We start from the raw sequence: 18,282 nt of genomic DNA, 5'->3' as shown, positions 1-18,282 counted from the left end.
TCTCTAATTAGGAATGATATTAGGGTAGCTGTAATAAATTGATCTAGTTTCTACTAATTTTATTTATTTTTTTAGTTGCTTTCGTCCTAAACCGCTTTTGGGTTGCCAGAGAAAACATCAATGAATCACGAGTTGGATTGTCTCTTGACTCTTTTGTTTGGATCACAAGCTGGATTGTCTCTGGTTTGGTTCCATTTAAGTGATCTAGGGTCAGATCATTTGATCGTAAATATGACTCTTCATTAGTTTTCTGGGTTTATCGCTGGTCTAGATTGCTATTTTCTAGAGGTTTTTGTTAAAAAAAAAAAAATACTGTAGAAGCTTGATAGATATAAAGATAAAAAAGTAATTGGAGGATGGATTTACCGAAAACGTAAAAATTTTTGGTGAAAAATGACAATCCAAACAAGAAGTGTACATTGCCTATGAAGAGCTCATAACCTAGGTTATATATTTCTCTTTTAATAATCATTTGACCGATATAATCAATTTTTCTCTTAAGTGCGCTTTATTCCTTTTTTTTTTTTTTCTTGAAACATTTCGTAAGAACGTCGTATATTTCTTTTTTCGGTTGCTTCTGCGTCATCTATACAAGCCTACAAATCAAGCCCGGAAAGTTATCAACCCGACGCCCCTCGGCGATATCAGATTGGGCATTTGTATAATTTCAATCGAGTACACAGCAGGGCCCTCAACCCAACACAAGGAAAAGACAGATAGCTGTGTGGCGGACAATTTGCAATACACTACTCTCTTGGCCAATCCATTATCAATCTGTCAAACCAATAGATATTACAAATGCTCATATGTTCCTTCTCTTCATATCGGTAGTCTGCTTAATTCTTCTTGACTATAGCTTCAAGAAAGGACTTCAAAGCAGCCACTGAACTTGCTGGAAAACCATTCTTGAATCTGCTTCTTACCGCCACTGCTTGCTTGTGAACCTCTTTGTCATCCAGCAGAAGGTCAATACCTCGGATAATGCCATCCTTTTTGACCATTTCTTTTGGATCATCACCTGTCCGCAACATATGCCCCGCCTTCAAATGTTTTACGACCAATTTGGCATTATGAAATTGGTCACCCCTGATTGGCCAAGCCAAAATTGGGACTCCCCGGGCAATGGATTCCACTGTAGAATTCCAGCCACAATGAGACAAAAATCCACCAAGAGATGGATGGCTCAAAATTAGCAGCTGTGGTGCCCATCCATTTATCACCAATCCTCTGTCACCGACCTTCTCTTCCAACCCATGTGGATAGAAACCTTCTTCTTTAGTTTGAGAACGGGATTCATCACCCATAAAACCAGGTGGTGGACCGGCTCTTCCCGAATTCGGTTGAATCACCCATATAAACGGTCGGTTCAACTCCCCTAATGCATTGGCTAATTCCGCGTATTCCTCCAAGCTAGGCCCAACTTCACTACCAAATGACACGTAAATCACGGACCGATGTGGTTTCGAATCCATCCATTGAATCACTTGATCTTCTGTATAATTTGACTTTCGATTTGATCTAAATTCACCATCATGTAAAATTGAACCGCTTGATTTCCAGTACTTTTCGGGCAAGAGCGGACCCACACCATAGACCGGTTTATCAATCTGATCTGCAAGATACTTGATAAACGGATGTTCCAGATCATTACATGTATTGAACAACAATGCGGACGAACCCTCCACCTCATCTAACCATCTCGGTCTACTCCCGGCCCCAGGAGGACCTAATTTCATCCCATTAGGTGGTCCATTCCCTCCATCTGGTCTGCCAAATCTCCTCCAACCCGGTGGTCCATTCGGTCCATCCATTGCTGGCCCACCTACATTTCCACCATGTCTATGTGGCCCATGATGCTCCTGCCTTTTAAGATCCGAATAACTCAGCTCCATGTCTTCCGGTAACCCATCAAACTTTCGGATCTCACCTGGTTTCATATCACGCACCTGAGCCTTCCAACCAGCATATTCCATAGCAGCAGAGCAAGCACCAGAAGTAAGAAAAGAAACTGTCGGTATCTCAAACTTCACAAAAAACTCTTTGCTCCAGCTCATCATCACATCAAGCACAGCACAAACGCGTCGGGTCTGACCCAACTCCCCACACTTTTGAGAAAGGTATGCTTCAAGTCCACTTCCCATTTGCTGATGGTGATGGCGAAGTGGGCCGGGTCCTGGCCCAAATCCGGGTCCGGGTCTCGATCCATCTAGCAGTTCAGGCAGTAATGCTGGTGGTGGTGGTGTTGTCATCTCCGATGGTGGCGGCAGCGGAGGATGCGGTGGAGATGATGAAGGTGAGTTGGGAATTTCAACCACTTCAACCAAAGAAAGTCCCCTGACAGAGGAGGGAACAGATGAAGATAGATGAGAAGGGATGATGAGGATGGCTTTGTAGTTATCAGATGAGAAATGCTTGCATAACTCCATGCATGGGAAAAGATGGCCTTGCCCAAAAAAAGGTACAACCAAAATTTCTCCTCTAGCTTCCATGTTAGCAACTTCCTCCAAATATGCTTATGTTAAATCTTCAACCTGCAAAGATTTCATATTGTTTTTGGGTATTTATAGAACACAAGGAGGACACGGAAACTTGAAGCCAAAGCAAAGGATAACAAATTTTAGGATTTATACGTTTTCGCACAGTTAGTGTACTTAGGTTTGACTGTTTGGTTGGAAAGGGATGCAACATTAGTGTAGTATTTTGGAGGATTTATCGTTACGTTTTAGCAAAAAAAATGGACAGTGACAAGCATATACATACATGTGTCAACTGTGAACAGGCGATTGATATAGTAGTAATTTATATAGATTACGAATTAGATTAAAATTAACACGGCAACGGCACTGCTTTTACATTTTTCAATGGCTGGGGATGTCGATAATTTGATATTTTTCTTTTTTAAAAGAAAAGGAAGATAAAGGGAGGTAATCAGATAAAAGTTGCCCTTAAGGCTTGTGGATAATTTTTTCTGTTGTAAACAATTAAAACCCCATTTGAAATGGAATTTTTTATATACACTGATACTGTGTACATTATCATTGTTAAATTCATGACACATATGTAAAAGTTGGATTTCAAATTCAAATTTTGCATAGTTGTCATTCATTCAAAACTAACAATAAATATACTGTTAATGTAGGAAAGATTAATCTTTTTTTTGTTGAGAAAAAAATATGACTATATTAGCGGATAATTGAAATCCAAATAGCAATTAGTCCTTATATTTTAGACCATGATTTATCACAATTTCAAGAAAGCTCACGCGTGCACGTGCTCTATTTTAGTTTCCAAGCTACCAGTCCAATAAGTTGGGAGACTTTGCGTTGCTTGGATGCTCCGGGACAATCCCAGAGTCTTAGTTGCTAAGCAAAAAAACCGACACGGACAAGATCCAAATTGAATTGACGTTGGTCGGTGTCGGGAATTCACGTGAGCAATACACCGCTAAGTAATAGCACAACGGAAACTTGGGTAAGCACACACGTCATGAGTGAAGGGGTGAGGGCCAAGGCAACTGATTGTTTTACAGTCAACGCGTCCACACAATCTTGCATTTGCAGCATTCAAAAGATGTCCGGCAACTTTCATCAACTGTAATGAAGGAGCGTCAAACCAACCTGTCTCGCACAAGTTGGCCGCTAAAAGGGTTTTAAAATCGTATTTTGAGTCACAAGTCGAAGTTTTTAAACCCCACGTTTTGATGTGTCAGAGTATTCATTTAGTCTAGATGAGTTTATCTTTCCTTTTAACTTCTTATACAACTTAGTTGGATTCCCTTTCTCTTTAGAATATGATAGGATAAATGTCGTCGACCGTTGAAGAAAAGAAACAATGAAGGAGAATCAAATTTTCCTTTATTAAATAGTGATATCATGTGGAGTGGGGTGGCAACCTTTATCTCTTCGGGTTAAAGTATGGTTTAGAATCTGATAGGATGACTAATTAACCATTATATTGGAAATTTCAAGTCACAAGATTTTGCCTTGGCTCGATGATTGATTGGAATAACACCTAAAATACTCAATATTATGATATTTGCATTCCCAAATAAGCCAATTATACTCCATGGTGGCATTTTACTGAGTAAGTTGATTGGACCGTGAGAGAAGCAGATATATCTGTGCAGTGTTTGGATAGGATATTATTTGAAATAATTATTATAATATTTTTTGTGATATGGTGTATGTAAAATAAAAAAATAATTGTGAATATAAAAGAGTGGGTTGAAAAATATGTTTATAAATGTAAGCAAAACAATATTTGAGATAATTTTATATCAAAACACACATATTATAACTCACTTTTTTTTTTTTTTTTTTTGTGTTTAAGTGAAACTTGTTACGATTGGAATTGAAGTCGTAGACTGAAAAAGTGGCATTAGATTGGACCAAAAGGGTACCAAGCGGGATGCCCGGCAATTTTGTGGACTCCTGGGCTCAGTGATTTGAACTGTGTACAATGACCTTTTTCAAAAGACTGAAAAAATGAAAGATTGTTACAGTAACTTTTTTTTTTTTTCAAAAGATTGTTAGTAGTTTGAATCTGTATTGCCAAAAAGGAAAGAAATTCACACATGGCATGATTTTACATTCCATTTTTAATTTTTAATAAGGACAATAAAACCAATACCATATCAATTAGAGGTAGAAATCAATTAACAAAATCTTATTCATTTGAGGTCTAAATTTGACGCAAATTTAACTTAAAATGAAATTAATTAATGTAAAAAAAGTTGCCTTGCATGTACAGACACTTGAACAGTCCCTTTCTGTTTTACGTTTTGCCCTTTTATAACTAGATAAAGGGGAATGAATAATCCAAGCTTAAGCATAATAAGTTGCTTCCAAGCTCATTAGACTTTCAGTATGAGTTACCACTGACTGAAACAATTGATAGTAAAACTTCATACTCAGCTTATTTCAAAAGCCAACTTGAATATCATGAGAATGGCTTTGTACGTAGTTATGAGATGAGAAATGCTTGCATAACTCCATGCATGGGAAAAAAATTGCCTTGCCCAAAAAATGGTACAACCAAAATTTCTCCTCTAGCTTCCATTTTAGCAACTTCCTCCAAATATGCTTATGTTAAATCTTCTATCTGCATTGGGTTTCAAATTGTTTTTGGGCAGTTAGAAAAGGGACATGGATAGTTGGAGCCAATGCAGAGGATAACAAAATTTAGGGTTTACACTTTTTCACACACTTGGTATCCTAAGGTGTTTGGTTGGAAAAAGACGCAGTAATTTAGAAGATTTATCGGTACGTTTGCGTGCAAACGGACAGCGACAAACGTATACACACAAATGTCATCTGTGAACAGGGGATATTGATATATTAGATTACAGATAGAATAGAATCAACTCGAGAATACGATGTGGTTTAAGTGATTAAAAGTTTCTTTGCTTATATCCTCAGAGTAAATATTATATACACTGACAGTGTATACATTATTATCGTTAGATCCATGACAAATATGCAAATGTTAAATTTCAAATTCAAATTTTACATAGTTATCATTCATCTAATGCCAACAGTATATAAACTGTCAGTGTAAAAAAAAAAAAATTTATATAATAATCCCTCTTTCATTAAATCAATAGAGTTCATAATCTGGTACGTATGTTACCCTCTTCTCTTTTTATTTTTTAAATTTATCACTTTAAAAAAGTGAAAGTGTTATGCGGGAGATTTTATTGTCACTAATGTCAACATAGGTGTGCACCCCTTTGTATTTTTCCATGGCTAGGGATGTTGATAATCTGAATTTTTTTTTTAAAAGAAAGTAGGATTAAGGGAGGTAAAAATTTCTCTTAAGGCTTATGGACAATTTCTCCTGTTGTAGAAAATTAAAAACCCGTTTGAAAAGAAAAATTTTCTATTAAGAAGAACACAGAAGTCAAGACAGCCATTAGTCATTATACTTTGGACCGTGGTTTATCATACTTTTACAGCTCTCTATTTTGGTTTTCAAGCAACCAGTCCAATATTATTGGGAGACTTCGCCTTTCTTGGATACAAGACAATCCGAGAGTCTTAGGCCTTAAGTGGATTGCTATTTTTTAAAGAAAATTTTTAAAATTTTTCCTCAATACATTTTTTAATCATATTTTTTTTCTCATATATATCAAATTGTTACAATACAATTTTTGCAAAAACTCTAAAAAATAGCAATTAAAACGACACCTTAGTTGGGAAGCAAAAATTGACACAGAGGGGATCCAAATTAAATTGGCATTAGTCGTTGTAGGGTATTCACATATGCTACACACAGCTAAGTAATAAAACAATGGAAGGTTGGGTAAGCACACACGTCATGAGTAAAGGAGTGAGGGCAAGGGAAATGAGATAGTTTTTTGGTCAACAGGATCTATACACAATCTTGCACTTGCAGCATTCAATTGAGACAAAGATGTCCGGCAACAACTTTGATAAAAAAAACTGTGTTCAAGAAGGATCAAAGTTTTCTTTGTAGAATAGGATATCATGGTTTGGAGTGACAAGTATACCTTTTCTTGTTAAGTATGGTTTAGAATCTGATAGGATTACTGATTAACCATATTATAGGAAATTTCAAAGTCACGAGATTTGGCATTGGCTTGATGATTGATATGAATAACAGCTAACAAGTACGACTTTCAATTGGGTTTTATGAGTCGAGTTTTGGCAAAACCTCACAAAAGAAAAAAAGATTTTCGAAATTTTGAATTTCGGGTTTTAAACTTATATTCTAATGTTCATATTCAACTCACAAATATATTAGGGTTTTGGGTCTGTATTAGGTTTAGTCCAAGTTCACAATTAATACATAATTATATATGTTATATGTTTCATTTTTGTATTATTATATAATCATGTACAACATTAATTTGTTAGATTACAATATGTATAGTTATAGATTTTATGCATTATTTTATAAATTTTATACATACATATGAATTTTATACAGCCCTACTAACAAACGCAATATTTTCGACCAAAATGGTGCCAGGTGGGCTAGCAATTTTGTGTAATCTGGATTTTGGACTCAGTTTTTTTTAATAGTTTCAACAGGAGGGTTCGAATGCAAAACTTCTTATTTACACTCTTTCTTTTGGAACCATCCAACTCATCCCTCCTCTCCCCACCTCTGAGACTCTTTTTTTTTTTTTTTTTTTTTGTAATAAAATGTGTAGGTGGGAGGGTTTAAATCTGGAACCTCTCACTTACACTTCTTCCCTTCGAATCAACCAACTCATCTCTCCCCTAAGAACTCACTTATTTGATTAAGTGCACAATAACATATTTAATATATTTTTGGTAATTCAAATATATAATTCCAAAAGTTTGCTTTGCATGTATAAACACTAAAGAGTCACTTTGTGTGTGTTTTTGTTTTTAGTTTTAATAGGTAGAGTTACGACTTAATGAAACAACTGGTAGTACAACTTCATACTGAATTAAATCTGAAGAAGAATAAAATCCATTTATTCGACAACCGAAATTGACCCAAGGTCCATACTCAGCTTATTTCAAAAGCTCTGAAATAACTTTCTTTTTCATGCATTCTAAAGCAAAATACCTATTTAATTTAGAGTAATTTTATATACACTGATCATGTATATACTTTCACTGTTTGATTCATAACATATCTAATTAAGGCACAGTTTGGCTAATGAAATCTCTTAAAGCTTTAAAACAAGCCAGAGAGCTAGCAGGGAAACCATGCTTAAAAACTTTGTTGCGTAGTGCTTTTGCTCTCTCATGAAATTCTTCATCACTCATTAGTCTCTCAATGGCTTCAATTATATCATCTTTTGTTGTAATAATTTCAGTGGCCTCATCATCTTCTTGTATTTTATTAAACTAAACTACAACTACACCGCCCTAAGTTTCATTTAGGTCAGAGGTCCCTCTAGCCAATTTGGAGAGGCAAATCCACAAGAAATGTGGCATGCCATTTATTTATGAATTAATGAATTAATCTTTAATTCACTGTAAGTATATATATATTGATGGGGCTAAAGAAAATAAGAAATATTCAATGCTGACATTATAATGTTCAAGTTTGGATGGATTATTTAAAAGAACTTAAAATATAATAAAAATTCAGCTTGATTATTAACCAAGCAAAACGTAAACAAGATTTTACTAGAGTCGATCTTAAAATGTATTCAACTCGAAATTGTAGGTTTAGACTTTGTTTGGTTAGTTTAAAGATACATTTTAAACAGATTCTAATCAAGCCAAACTCGTGGTCGTCTACTTAATGCTTATCAAGAAAGAACTGAAAAATTCATAGCAAGAAAATGACTTAACATAGGAAATATCAGCAAAAGACTTATCATACAGTTGAACAATAAAGGTATTCGCCAGTAATTTTCAACTAAACTTTGTTCAATAAAATTCGTAAAAGCATCAAATGCAAAATTGGAGCTACTTGGAAAACCATAACAAAATTTAGAACAAAGAATTGCTGCATTTTTGTGAACCTCTTCATCACTCATAATCTTCACCATGCCCATTAATTTAGCGTTCAAAATTTGATCGCCCCTAATGGGCCATGCCAATATGGGCACCCGTATGCAGACGGCCTCAAGTGTTGAGTTCCACCACAATGTGATAAAAATCCACCTATTGATGGACGGCTTAATATCAATAGTTGGGGTGCCCATCCTCTTCTGATCAAGCCCCTGTCACTAAATTTGCCTTCCACGTTTGGGTGGCCTGAACTCGACCCTGATCGAATGACCCAAATGAAAGAGTGGGTCAACTTTTCTAAAGCCCATGCTAACAGGGTACATTCCTTTTCCGTACGATCCACTTCACCACCAAAGGCTGCATATAGGACGGATTTGCTCGATTTTGTATCCAACCATTGCACTACTAGCTCTTCACTACAGTTGTTTTGGTGCTTGGGCTGTCTAATTTGGGTTTCACTAATTAATGACTTGGTTGGCACCCAAAATTTCTCATGCAGGAATGGCCCCACGGCAAATGTCAGTTGGCATGGCCGTTTGATTAGCCACGTAGTCGATAAATGGATGCTCCAGATCATCACACGTGTTGAACATCAAAGCAATTGAACCTTTTATTAATGGCATCCACGATGGTTGATCACCCCGTCTAGGTGAACAGCCAGTACATGGAACCCGTTTAGGATGGCGCGTGAAATCGGAGTATGTATGATGCATAACCTCTAGTAAGTCAGGGATGGTGTGCACCTCACCCCGACTACCTGCTTTAGCTTGGGATTTCCACGCGCCCTACTCCATGACAGCTGCACACATGCCGAAAGTAAAGAAGTTGACTATAGGGACATTATGCTCCCAAATAATGTATTTGATCCAGTCCATTGGAAAGTCGATTATGGCACACACTAGATGGGCTGAATCTGGGCCAGTGGACCTACTACTCAAGTGGGCCTCAAGGTCCAGGCCCACTTGCTCTTGGGCCATGTTGTGTCTAGAGAAGGGTCGGCTGTGACGAGGAGAGGGTGGTGGTTGAAGGAGGAGGGAGCGGAGGAGGAGAGGTTGGAAGGGAGTACAAGGGTGGCCTTGAAGTTTCTAGAGGAGAGGTGTTTGTATGGTTCTATGCAAGGGAAAAGGTGACCACAACCAGAAAATGTAATAATAAAAATCTCTTTAGTTGTTGTCATGCGTTTAGATTGGTTCTGATATTTGAGAGTCGTGAGAGCTTTAGCACTGAATGCAGAAAGGAATTTGTAAAGAATGGTGAATGATGCCTCAGAGGATGTGAACAATGAAGAATATTAAACTTGGAGATAAGATATTAAGATGTGTAGGCCATCATGGGGCCAAAATAAATTGCATATTCACGAATAGGATACTAATTGAATCTTGCCACTAGTAAGAGTGTAAACGAATATAAACAAACCAAATATTCTTCTATTTAAGTTTGGTTGATTATTTTGTTTAAATTTGACTTGTTTATTTTTCGAACCAAATTCGAACAAACTTTTATTGAGTTTGAGATCGAGTAATTTGAATATTTTATATGTAAAATTTTACTTTTATGCTAATGGAGTTGAACTCAAAAGTTTATAAAATAAAAAATATCGTCACAATTTGATTTGATTAGTTAGTGAATCAAATTCAAACAAACTCGTAATTGAGCAGAACTCGATTTGAGTATCGAGCAGCTTGATTCGCTTTTCAATCCTAGCCACTTGCTCCTCCTCAATGTCAAAATGTTAAATAACAAGATGGTAACCAAAAAAAAAAAAAATCACACCATTCCTAGACGGTAAATCAGATAAATGGAGGCACACACACACAGAGGGTAGCTGTAACAAAAAATTATTTGGGGCCTAACAACATGCAATAAAGTTTTCCATGAAAATATTTAGGGTAGCTGTAATAAATTGATCTAGGTTCTACTAATTTTATTTATTTTTTTAGTTGCTTCCGTCCTAAACCGCTTTGGGTTGCCAGAGAAAACATCAATGAATCACGAGTTGGATTGTCTCTTGACTCTTTTGTTTGGATCACAAGCTGGATTGTCTCTGGTTTGGTTCTATTTAAGTGATTCAGTGTTAGATCATTTGACCATAAATATGACTCGTCATTAGTATTTTGGGTTTATTGCTAGTTTAGATTGCTATTTTCTAGAGGTTATTATTAAAAAACATATTGCGGAGGTTTTATATATATAAGATAAAAAAGTTATTGGACGATGGATTCACGAAAAATGTAAAAATTTTTGGAAGAAAATGATAATTCAAACAAAAAGTGTACCTCGCCTATGAAAAGTTCGTAGCTAGGGTATGTATTTCGCTTTTAATAATAATTTGATCGATTTAATCAATTTTTCTCTTGAGTGCGTTTTATTCCTTTTTTTTTTTTTCTCTTGAAACATTTCGAAAGAAGATCGTATATTTCTTTCTCGGTTGCTTCTGTGTCATCTATACAAGCCTACAAATCAAGCCCGGAAAGTTATCAGCCCCACGCCCCTCGGCGATATCAGAATGGGCAGGCCCCTCTACCCAACACAAGGAAAAGACAGATTTCACCAAAAAAACAAAGAAAAGACAGATAGCTGTGTGGCAGACAATTTGCAATATACTACTCTCTTGGGCAGTCCATTATCAATCTGTCAAACCAATAGATATTACAAATGCTCATATGATCCGTCTCTTCATATCGATAATCTGCTTAATTCTTCTTGACTATAGCTTCAAGAAAGGACTTCAAAGCAGCCACTGAACTTGCTGGAAAACCATTCTTGAATCTGCTTCTTACCGCCACTGCTTGCTTGTGAACCTCTTTGTCATCCAGCAGAAGGTCAATACCTCGGATAATGCCATCCTTTTTGACCATTTCTTTTGGATCATCACCTGTCCGCAACATATGCCCCGCCTTCAAATGTTTTACGACCAATTTGGCATTATGAAATTGGTCACCCCTGATTGGCCAAGCCAAAATTGGGACTCCCCGGGCAATGGATTCAACTGTAGAATTCCATCCACAATGAGACAAAAATCCACCAAGAGATGGATGGCTCAAAATTAGCAGCTGTGGTGCCCATCCATTTATCACCAATCCTCTGTCACCGACATTCTCTTCCAACCCATGTGGATAGAAACCTTCTTCTTTAGTTTGTGAACCGTATTCATCACCTATAAGACCAGGTGGTGGACCGGCTCTTCCCGAATTCGGTGGAATCACCCATATAAACGGTCGGTTCAACTCCCCTAATGCATGGGCTAATTCCGCGTATTCCTCCAAGCTAGGCCCAACTTCACTACCAAATGACACGTAAATCACGGACTGATGTGGTTTTGAATCCATCCATTGAACCACCTGGTCTTCTGTGTAATTCGACTTCCGATTTGATCTAAACTCACCGTCATGTAAAATTGAACCGCTTGATTTCCAGTACTTTTCGGGCAAGAGCGGGCCCACACCGTAGACCGGTTTATCAGTCTGATCAGCGATATACTTGATAAACGGATGTTCCAGATCATTACACGTATTGAACAACAATGCGGACGAACCCTCCACCTCATCTAACCATCTCGGTCTACTCCCGGCCCCAGGAGGACCTAATTTCATCCCATTAGGTGGTCCATTCCCTCCATCTGGTCCATTCGGTCCAGCCATTGCTGGCCCACCTACATCTCCACCATGTCTACGTGGCCCATGCTCCTGCCTTTTAAGATCCGAATAACTCAGCTCCATGTCTTCCGGTAACCCATCAAACTTTCGGATCTCACCTGGTTTCATATCACCCACCTGAGCCTTCCAACCAGCATGTTCCATAGCAGCAGAGCAAGAACCAGAAGTAAGAAAAGAAACTGTCGGTATCTCAAACTTCACAAAAAACTCATTGCTCCAGCTCATGATCACATCAAGCACGGCACAAACGGGTCGGGTCTGACCCAACTCCCCGCACCTTTGAGAAAGGTATGCTTCAAGTCCACTTCCCATTTGCTGATGGTGGTGGCGAAGTGGTCCGGGTCCTGGGCCAAATCCGGGTCCGGTTCTCGATCTATCTAGCATTTCAGGCAGTGATGCTGGTGGTGGTGTCATCTCCGATGGTGGCGGCAGCGGAGGATGCGGTGGAGATGATGAAGGTGAGTTGGGAATTTCAACCACTTCAACCAAAGAAAGTCCCCTGAGAGAGGAGGGAACAGATGAAGATAGATTAGAAGGGATGATGAGGATGGCTTTGTAGTTATAAGATGAGAAATGCTTGCATAACTCCATGCATGGGAAAAGATGGCCTTGCCCAAAAAATGGTACAACCAAAATTTCTCCTCTAGCTTCCATTTTAGCAACTTCCTCCAAATATGCTTATGTTAAATCTTCAACCTGCAAAGATTTCATATTGTTTTTGGGTATTTATAGAACACAAGGAGGACACGGAAACTTGAAGCCAAAGCAAAGGATAACAAATTTTAGGATTCATACGTTTTCGCACAGTTAGTGTACTTAGGTTTGACTGTTTGGTTGGAAAGGGATGCAACATTAGTGTAGTATTTTGGAGGATTTATCGTTACGTTTTAGCAAAAAAAAATGGACGGTGACAAGCATATACATCCAAGTGTCAACTGTGAACAGGCGATTGATATAGTAGTAATTTATATAGATTACGAATTAGACTAAAATTAACAGGCAACGGCACTGCTTTTACATTTTTCAATGGCTAGGGATGTTGATAATTTGATATTTTTCTTTTTTAAAAGAAAAGGAAGATAAAGGGAAGTAATCAGGAAAAAGTTGCCCTTAAGGCTTGTGGATAATTTTTTCTGCTGTAAACAATTAAAACCCCATTTGAAATGGAATTTTTTTTTCTATGAGTGAATTTTATATACATTTATACTGTATATATTATTATCGTTAAATTCATGACACATGTGTAAAAATTGGATTTCAAATTCAGTGTAGGAAAGATTAATCTTTTTTCTACTAAGCAAAAAATAGGACTATATTAGCGGATAATTGAAGTCTAAGTAGCAATTAGCCCTTATATTTTAGACCATGATTTATCGCAATTTCATGAAGCTCACGCGTGCACGACCATGATTGTTTTTCAGACAACGCGTCTACGCAATCTTGCATTTGCAGCATTCAAAAGTTGTCCGGCTACTTTCATCAATTGTAACGAAGGAGCATCAAACCAACTTTTTTGCCTTATGCAAGTTCGCCACTAAAAGGGATTTAAATCATTCTTTGAGTCGTGAGTCGAAGTATTTAAACCCCACATTTTGACGTGTCAGAATATGAGCATGTCTTTCCTTTAACTTCTTATATAATTTAATTGGATCCTCTTTCTCTTTAGAATAGGATAGTATAAATATGGTCGACCGTTGAAGAAAAGAAACAATGAAGGAGAATCAAATTTTCCTTTATTAAATAGTGATATCATGGAGTGGGGTGGCAAACTTTATCTATTCGTGTTAAAGTATGGTTTAGAATCTGATAGGATGACTAATTAACCATTATATTGGAAATTATTATTATTATTATTGTTATTATTTGGTGCAAGAAAGAAAGCGGAAGTTTCTACCCGCTTTAGCCAGTGAAATGCATTCAAATAATCCTAAATTAATGACTGCATAGCAATTACCTACAGTCCAAATCCCATAAATATGTTCCTTTCCGATCTTTGTAATATTGAAATGACATTTAATATGGCTATACGAGCTTTAAAATAGAATTAGAACTGGTTTTATTTCCTACCCTACTGTCTTTAGCTTCAAGTTTTGTATAGAGGGGAAACATATTACTTTGCTATTTATTAATTTGAGAAGTTTACTAAAGCATGGAGATGTAGCGAAACTTACTGAATTACTGACCAATTAATTAAGCAATGCTTTTCATTCTTTTTTCTTAAAAAAAAAAAGACACAGGGAGTTTCCAAGTAATTTACACGATTTGAAAGCCAGTTCAAAGGACAAAAGTGAACAGAGGAATTTTGGAGGCAATAACCTTACGGAAAACGAGAGGGCGAATGCCGATCTATTTCCTTAGGCCCAAGGGCCCCTCGGCCAATCGTCACTCGACAGCTCCGTCCTTAGCCCGTCTAGCGGCCCGGAAACTGCATGGAAAAGAAGATCAAAATTAAAGCCACGTTCGGGAAACAACGAGGAAAGGCAATTGAAATGAAGAACGGTAGCGTCAACTGTTTGAGTCAATGAACCATTAACCAAGACTTTGTATTGGGTTTGAAATTGTTTTTGGGCAGTTAGAAAAGGGACACGGATAGTTGGAGCCAAAGCAAAGGATAACAAAATTTAGGGTTTATGCTTTTTCACGCACTTGGTATCCTAAGGCTTGATTACTGTTTGGTTGGAATAAGACGCAGTTTTAGTGTACTAATTTAGAAGATTTATCGGTACGTTTGCGTGCAAACGGACGGTGACAAACATATGCACACAAATGCCAACTGTGAAGAGGGGATTGATATATTAAATTACAGATGGAATAGAATCAACTTGAGAATACGATGTGGTTTAAGTGATTAAAAGTTTCTTTACTTATATCATATACAAAATCTTATATATATTGACACTGTATCCATTATTACCGTTAGATACATGACATATATGTAAACGTATGACATATATGTAAACGTAATTCAAAATTTGTATAGTTGTTACTCATTCATCGCTAACCGTATATACACTATCAGTGTTAGAAAGATTAATTCATATTCTAATTCCTCTTTTATTAAATTGATAGACTTCATAATCGGTACGTACGATACCCTCTTCTATTATTTTATTTTTTGAATTTATCACTTTAAAAAAGAGAAAGTGTAATGCGGGAGATTTTATTGTCACTGATGTAAACATAAGTGTGTACCACCCCTTTTTATTTTTCCATGGCTAGGGATGTTGTTAATTTGATAAGTTTTTTTTAAAAGAAAGGAGGATAAGGGAGGTAAAAATCGGTCTTAAGGCTTATGGACAATTTTTCCTGTTGCAGACAATTAAAAACCCATTGAAATAGAAAATTTTTCTATTAAGAAAAACACAGAAGTCCAGACAGCCATTAGTCATTATACTTTAGACCGTGGTTTATCATAATAAGTTTTACAGCTCTCTATTTTGGTTTTCAAGTAACCAGTCCAATATTATTGGGAGACTCCGCCTTTCTTGGATACAAGACAATCCGAGAGTCTTAGGCCTTAATTGGATTGCTTTTTTTTTTTTTAAGAAAAATTTTAAAATTTTTCCTGAGTATATTTTTCAATCATTTTTTTTCTTCATATATATCAAATTATTACAATACAATTTTTATAAAAACTTAAAAAAATAGCAATTAAAACAACACCTTAGCTGGGAAGCAAAAATTGACACAGCGAGGATCCAAATTAAATTGGCATTAGTCGTTGTAGGGTATTCACATATGCTACACACAGCTAAGTAATAAAACAACGGAATGTTGGGTAAGCGCACACGTCATGAGTAAAGGAGTGAGGGCAAGGGAAATGATTGTTGTTTTGGTCAACACTCAACAGGATCTATACACGATCTTGCACTTGCTGCATTCAATTGAGACAAAGACGTCCGGCAACAACTTTGATAAAAAACTGTGTCCAAGAAGGAACCTTACCAATTGGCTTAAATCAATTGGCCGAATAGTAGTTCTTCGTGGTTCCTCTTAAATTGCTTTCGAACCGTTCTTCGATTAACTCTTGCGTCTGTTTAAATTAGGTGGGTGTGTGTGGGTTATTTATCGATTTCGATAAAAAACAAGAAGGATCAAAGTTTTCTTTGTAGATATCATGGTTTGGAGTGACAAATATACCTTTCCTTGTTAAGTATGGTTTGGAATCTGATAGGATGACTGATTAACCATATTATAGGAAATTTCAAAGTCACGAGATTTGGCATTGGCTTGATGATTGATATGAATAACAGCTAACAAGTACGACTTTCAATTGGGCTTTATGAGTCGAGTTTTGGCAAAAACTCACAAAAGAAAAAAAGATTTTCGAAATTTTGAATTTCGGGTTTTAAACTTATATTCTAATGTTCATATTCAACTCACAAATATATTAGAGTTTTGGGTCTATATTAGGTTTACTCCAAGTTCACAATTAATGCATAATTATATATGGTATATGTTTAATTTTATGTATTATTTTATAATGATGTATAACATTAATTTGTTACATTGCAATATGTATAGATATAGATTTTATGCATTATTTTATAAATTTTATACATACACATGAGTTTTATATAGCCCTACTAACAAACGCAATATTTTCGACCAAAATGGTGCCAAGTGGGCTAGCAATTTTGTGTAATCTGGATTCTGGACTCAGTTTTTTTTTTTAATATTTTGAGTAGGAGGATTCGAATCCGGAACTTCTCATTTATACCCTTTCTTTTCGAACCATCCAATCCATCCCTTCTTCCCCACCTTTGGAACTCTCTTTTTAAAAAAAAAAAAAAATTAAATGTGTAAGTGAGAGGGTTCGGATCTGAAACCTTTCACTTATATCTCTTCTCTTCAAACCATCCAACTCATCTCTCCCCTAAGGACTCACTTATATGATTAAGTGTACAATAACATATTTAATATATTTTTGGTAATCCAAATATATAACGCCAAAAGTTTGCCTTGCATGTACAAACACTTAAGAGTCACTTTGTGTGTGTTTTTATTTTATTTTGAATAGGTAGAGTTACCACTTAATGAAACAACTGATAGTACAACTTCATACTGAATTAAATCTGAAGAAGAATAAAATCCATTTATTCGACAACCGAAATTGACCCAGGGTCCATACTCAGATTATTTCAAAAGGTTACTAATATAACTTTGTTTTTCATGCATTCTAAAGCAAAATACCTATTTAATTTAGAGTAATTTTATATACACTGATAATGTATATATTATTACCGTTTGATTCATGACATATCTAATTAAGACACAATTTGGCTAATGAAATCTCTTAAACCTTTAAAAGCAGCCAGAGAACTAGCAGGGAAACCATGCTTAAAAACTTTGTTGCGCAGTGCTTTTGTTCTCTCATTCAATTCTTCGTCACTCATTAGTCTCTCAATGGCTTCAATTATACCATCTTTTATTAAACTAAACTACAACTACACCGCCCTAAGTCTCACATAGGTCAGAGGTCCCTCTAGCCAATTTGGAGAGGCAAATCCACAAGAAATGTGACATGCCATTTATTTATGAATTAATGAATTAATCTTTCGTTCACTGTAAGTATATATATTGATGGGGCTTAAGAAAATAAGAAATCTCCAATGCTGACATTATAATGTTCAAGTTTGGATGGATTATTTAACAAAACTTAAAATATAATAAGAATTCAGCTTGATTATTAATCAAGCAAAACTTAAACAAGAATTTACTAGAGTTGATCTTAAAATGTATTGCACTATAAATTTTTGGTTTAGACTTTGTTTGGTTAGTTTAAAAATAAATTTTCAACAGATTCTAATCAAGCCAAACTCGTGGTCGTCTGCTTAATGCTTATCAAGAAAGAACTAAAAAATTCATTGCAAGAAAATGATTTAACATAGGAAATATCAGCAAAAGACTTATCATACAGTTGAACAATAAAGGTATTCGCCAGTGGCTTCAACTAATTTTCAACTAAACTTTGTTCAATAAAATTCGTAAAAGCATCATATGCAAAATTGGAGCTACTTGGAAAACCATAACAAAATTTAGAACAAAGAATTGCTGCATTTTTGTGAACCTCTTGATCACTCATAATCTTCACCATGCCCATTAATTTAGCGTTCAAAATTTGATCGCCCCTAATGGGCCATATGCCAATATGGGCACCCCTATGC

At 36.2% G+C, this 18,282-nt stretch overlaps 2 protein-coding genes across 2 annotated transcripts; both read right to left on the bottom strand.

Moving 5' to 3' along the window:
• Positions 1 to 617: 617 nt before the first annotated feature.
• LOC113704110 (UDP-glucosyl transferase 73B2-like) lies at positions 618 to 2,593 on the bottom strand. The gene has a single exon (XM_027225777.2). It carries the CDS (start codon positions 2,487 to 2,489, stop codon positions 837 to 839), a length of 1,653 nt encoding a protein of 550 aa, XP_027081578.1. The 5' UTR covers positions 2,490 to 2,593; the 3' UTR covers positions 618 to 836.
• Positions 2,594 to 10,855: 8,262 nt separating this feature from the next.
• Positions 10,856 to 12,952, bottom strand: LOC113704109 (UDP-glycosyltransferase 73C7-like). Its single transcript, XM_027225776.2, has one exon. It carries the CDS (start codon positions 12,767 to 12,769, stop codon positions 11,153 to 11,155), a length of 1,617 nt encoding a protein of 538 aa, XP_027081577.2. The 5' UTR covers positions 12,770 to 12,952; the 3' UTR covers positions 10,856 to 11,152.
• Between the last annotated feature and the right edge of the window lie 5,330 nt (positions 12,953 to 18,282).

Source organism: Coffea arabica, chromosome 8e (genome assembly GCF_036785885.1).
Source record: "Coffea arabica cultivar ET-39 chromosome 8e, Coffea Arabica ET-39 HiFi, whole genome shotgun sequence".
Classification (NCBI taxonomy): Eukaryota; Viridiplantae; Streptophyta; class Magnoliopsida; order Gentianales; family Rubiaceae; genus Coffea; species Coffea arabica.
The sequence above is the reverse complement of the archived record's forward strand: the minus strand, read 5'-3'. Positions and strand labels throughout refer to the sequence as shown.